The 3105-nt window shown below is 39.3% G+C and overlaps 2 protein-coding genes across 2 annotated transcripts; one reads left to right on the top strand and one right to left on the bottom strand.

The window, feature by feature from the left end:
• Nucleotides 1–583: 583 nt before the first annotated feature.
• EIN_376720 (hypothetical protein) lies at nt 584–1048 on the top strand (the record flags this gene model as incomplete). Its single annotated transcript, XM_004182785.1, has 1 exon — nt 584–1048. One exon carries the CDS (start codon nt 584–586, stop codon nt 1046–1048), a length of 465 nt encoding a protein of 154 aa, XP_004182833.1.
• A 99-nt stretch (nt 1049–1147) lies between these two features.
• Nucleotides 1148–2851, bottom strand: EIN_376710 (hypothetical protein; the record flags this gene model as incomplete). Its single annotated transcript, XM_004182784.1, has 1 exon — nt 1148–2851. The coding sequence occupies one exon, from the start codon at nt 2849–2851 to the stop codon at nt 1148–1150; it is 1704 nt and encodes a 567-aa protein (XP_004182832.1).
• Nucleotides 2852–3105: the final 254 nt, after the last annotated feature.

Below are 3105 nucleotides of genomic sequence, written 5' to 3'. Positions count from 1 at the left end.
TTTAGTTGTTCTCATTGAGACCATCGAACCAAAAAGAGATTTTGAGAGACCCTCCAATGCTAAAGGATATTCCCTTCAAAAATTTTTCCATTGGAATAGTTGACCCGACACAGAGTAACACTGCAGTCTGGAACAGTATATCCCACTGGTCTTTGACCTTTTCAGAAAGTGAAAATGTGATCTTCCGCCCTTCGTTGGGGTGGTTTCGTGTCTTAATGAAAAAGACGTCGACGCCACGAGGCATCACCTGAAGTGATCCGATCGATGTGTAGACGTCCCAGAACTCTTGGACTGTTTGAAACACGGCTAAATTTGTGATCTTGTTTGTCGAGGATGACACTTGTTTATCGCACTCTTCCAACCACAGCTCCCACATTTCAGTTAGTCGTTGTTCCGATTCTCCATGCTTTGTGGGAACCCATGTCTCGTTATTACTCATTATATTCCAGTTTGTCCATTAATAATGCATATAATACTTTATACTATATATTACTAGAACCAATTACCTGTATTATAGCAATAGAATACGAATAGAAATAAAAAAGGGTTATTACAGTTTAACTCAAAAATTAATAACAAGGCTATGGAAAGTGAACCAACCGAATTATTTGGCTATGAGTTGTGGGTGGACCAATACATTAAAGCACGCCAACCAACTGAATTACAACTAAAACAAGAGTCGGACGAAGCCGCGCGAGAGTATACACGTGGTCTTTTTGAAAGAAAAAACAAACTTCGAAATTACAGGGAACAAGCAAGAGGCACAGACTCTGATGGGATGAAGGAAGTGATCAAAAGAGACTATGTGTATGATGTAAATAGAAACTATCGTGATCCTGAAATTGCACAAGCGATGCGTCAAGTTCGGAAAGAAAAAAAGACTATTATATTCCCGTATGCCGCCCCAACATCGCAACGAGACATTAGAAGTGCCAAGAAGTTGAGAACAAAAATTAACAGGGAGAATCGTCTCCTTAAAAAGAAACGTATACAAGCAAAGTATTTAAATGAAATGGAACAAATGAATTCTGACTCCGATTCAGAGTAATATTATCATCACACTACTATCGATTGACTCTTTTTTGAATATGGCGTTAATTACTTGGCAAATTGATAACTAAACTATTAATTTATTACAACACAAGCGTCAAATGGCATACCAGTTTGTCGCGTTGTTGAGAGCTTTTGTCCACTCGTTCATGCCTCCGTCGTCATTCGCAGCAAAAATATGACTCTCCACACCAAATGTGAATTTCCGTTCAAATTTGTCTTGAAGTGGTTTGGCGTGACCTTGTTGGAAGAGGAAGACGTCGATCAACGTTGGGTCCTCTGCCGACTTAAAGACAAAGAGAAATGTGTGTTTCAGAATCACAAAGACTTTCTTCCAATTCTTCTCTGATATCTTTTCAGTAACACTCTTCCCTTTCTTCTTGTCGCTTTTGTCATCTTTTTGATGTAAATAACACAAAACGCCTTCTTTCTCACCTTTAAGACGGTCGGGGCCTATCCGACCATATAATGCATTTGCTAGTAACTCCACTCCACTCTTCGTCCCCATCAAAAACGCTTGGATCTTCTCAATCTCTTGAACAGCAACTTTATTTCGCTCCGCATAATTTTGGACTTGCTCTTGAATGACGGATATACGCTTCGCCTGATTTTCTAATGTACTTGAAAAGTTACTCATCGAGATCTCCGAGGGTTTTTTGTCCACTTTGAGTTCGGTCGATTGGAGACTCTTCTGTATCTCTTCGACCAAGCACGTCAAATCTTCTTTTTGGTCCTCTTCAAACGTCTCTGATGTGCAAACATCCTCGACTATTTTATTCAAAATGACGTATGTCAACGACAAGTCCGAAATCGTTTCGTAATCTTTAATTTCGTCATCCGTTACAAGTTTCATTGAAGGACACACATTCACAAAAGATACTCCGGGTTTCATAGCTTCTGGGTCGATCTTATAGTTATCATAAGGTGGAGTCTTCTCAAGAAACTCCGATAAAAACATTAATATTTCCGAGTGGAGTTCCGACACATCTTCAAGCCATGGATGATTCTTTAGTGTATCAAAACTCACTTTCCCCATGGGCACTTCATCCATACAACACATCAAAAACTGTTTGCATTCATCAGAAACCTCTTGTGGAAAATCAGTCTCTTTGATTACATCTTGCGCGCAGCTCTCCGTCCCACAGAAAACTCTCCCAGTGAGTAACTCGATCAATGCAATTCCTAAGTTCCACGAGTCTCTACTGGTCGTCGGAGAGTTAATCAACGATTTTCTATTCTGCTGCACAAATTTCTTTGGTGTGCAGATCTGCGACTTTCTCACAGAGGGAGGGAGTAATCCGATTAATTGCAATACTCCTTTGGAATTAATAAAGGTGTTAATCAGAGAGAGTTTGTCATATATGACATGAGCATTTGAAAGCGCCTCCAGCGTGTTCACAAATTGCATTGCGATGATCTTCACTATATGTTCCGGGAAGAGCACAAACATGTTGACGTAGTCCGAAAGTTGTCCAAGAGCATAGAAGTCTATGATGATGAACGTGAACCCTCCCTCGACTTGTACGACGTCTCGGTACTGAATGATCCCTTTCACGTCTTTGTCGTAGAGGTATTCAACTGTTTTCAACAAGTAGTCATCACCTCCGTTATACATCTGATCAGTCACTAAGATGATTGACACAATTTCCTTTGTCGAAGTATTATATCCACTATATAACAAGCCAAGTTCAGTTTCGCCTAATAACATGCCTCTTGAGTATTTTCCAATGACCGCTGGCACCATATCTTCTAGTACACACTGTGACGATTTCGCAGGCTTCAGTGAATTCATCGGAAGCATTGCGTCGTATAGATTTTATAGTTCATTTTACTCATTATTTATTTGAACAAAGGAGTAGTTTCATGTAGTTTAATTTACTATTATTATATAGTTTCTTCCACTAATGTCAATCATAATTTTTAATAGAAAAGAAACTAGAATTGCATATGTTTGAAGACCCACTGATACAAAACAAAGACTTTGACGACACTCAAGACTTTAACACCGAAAGACCATGCGACAAACTTGGGTTTAGACTTTCATCAAAACAGGTT

This window comes from Entamoeba invadens, assembly GCF_000330505.1.
Source record: "Entamoeba invadens IP1 unplaced genomic scaffold scaff_1105074724957, whole genome shotgun sequence".
Classification (NCBI taxonomy): Eukaryota; Evosea; order Mastigamoebida; family Endamoebidae; genus Entamoeba; species Entamoeba invadens.
This window is presented reverse-complemented; position numbering and strand designations above follow the sequence as displayed.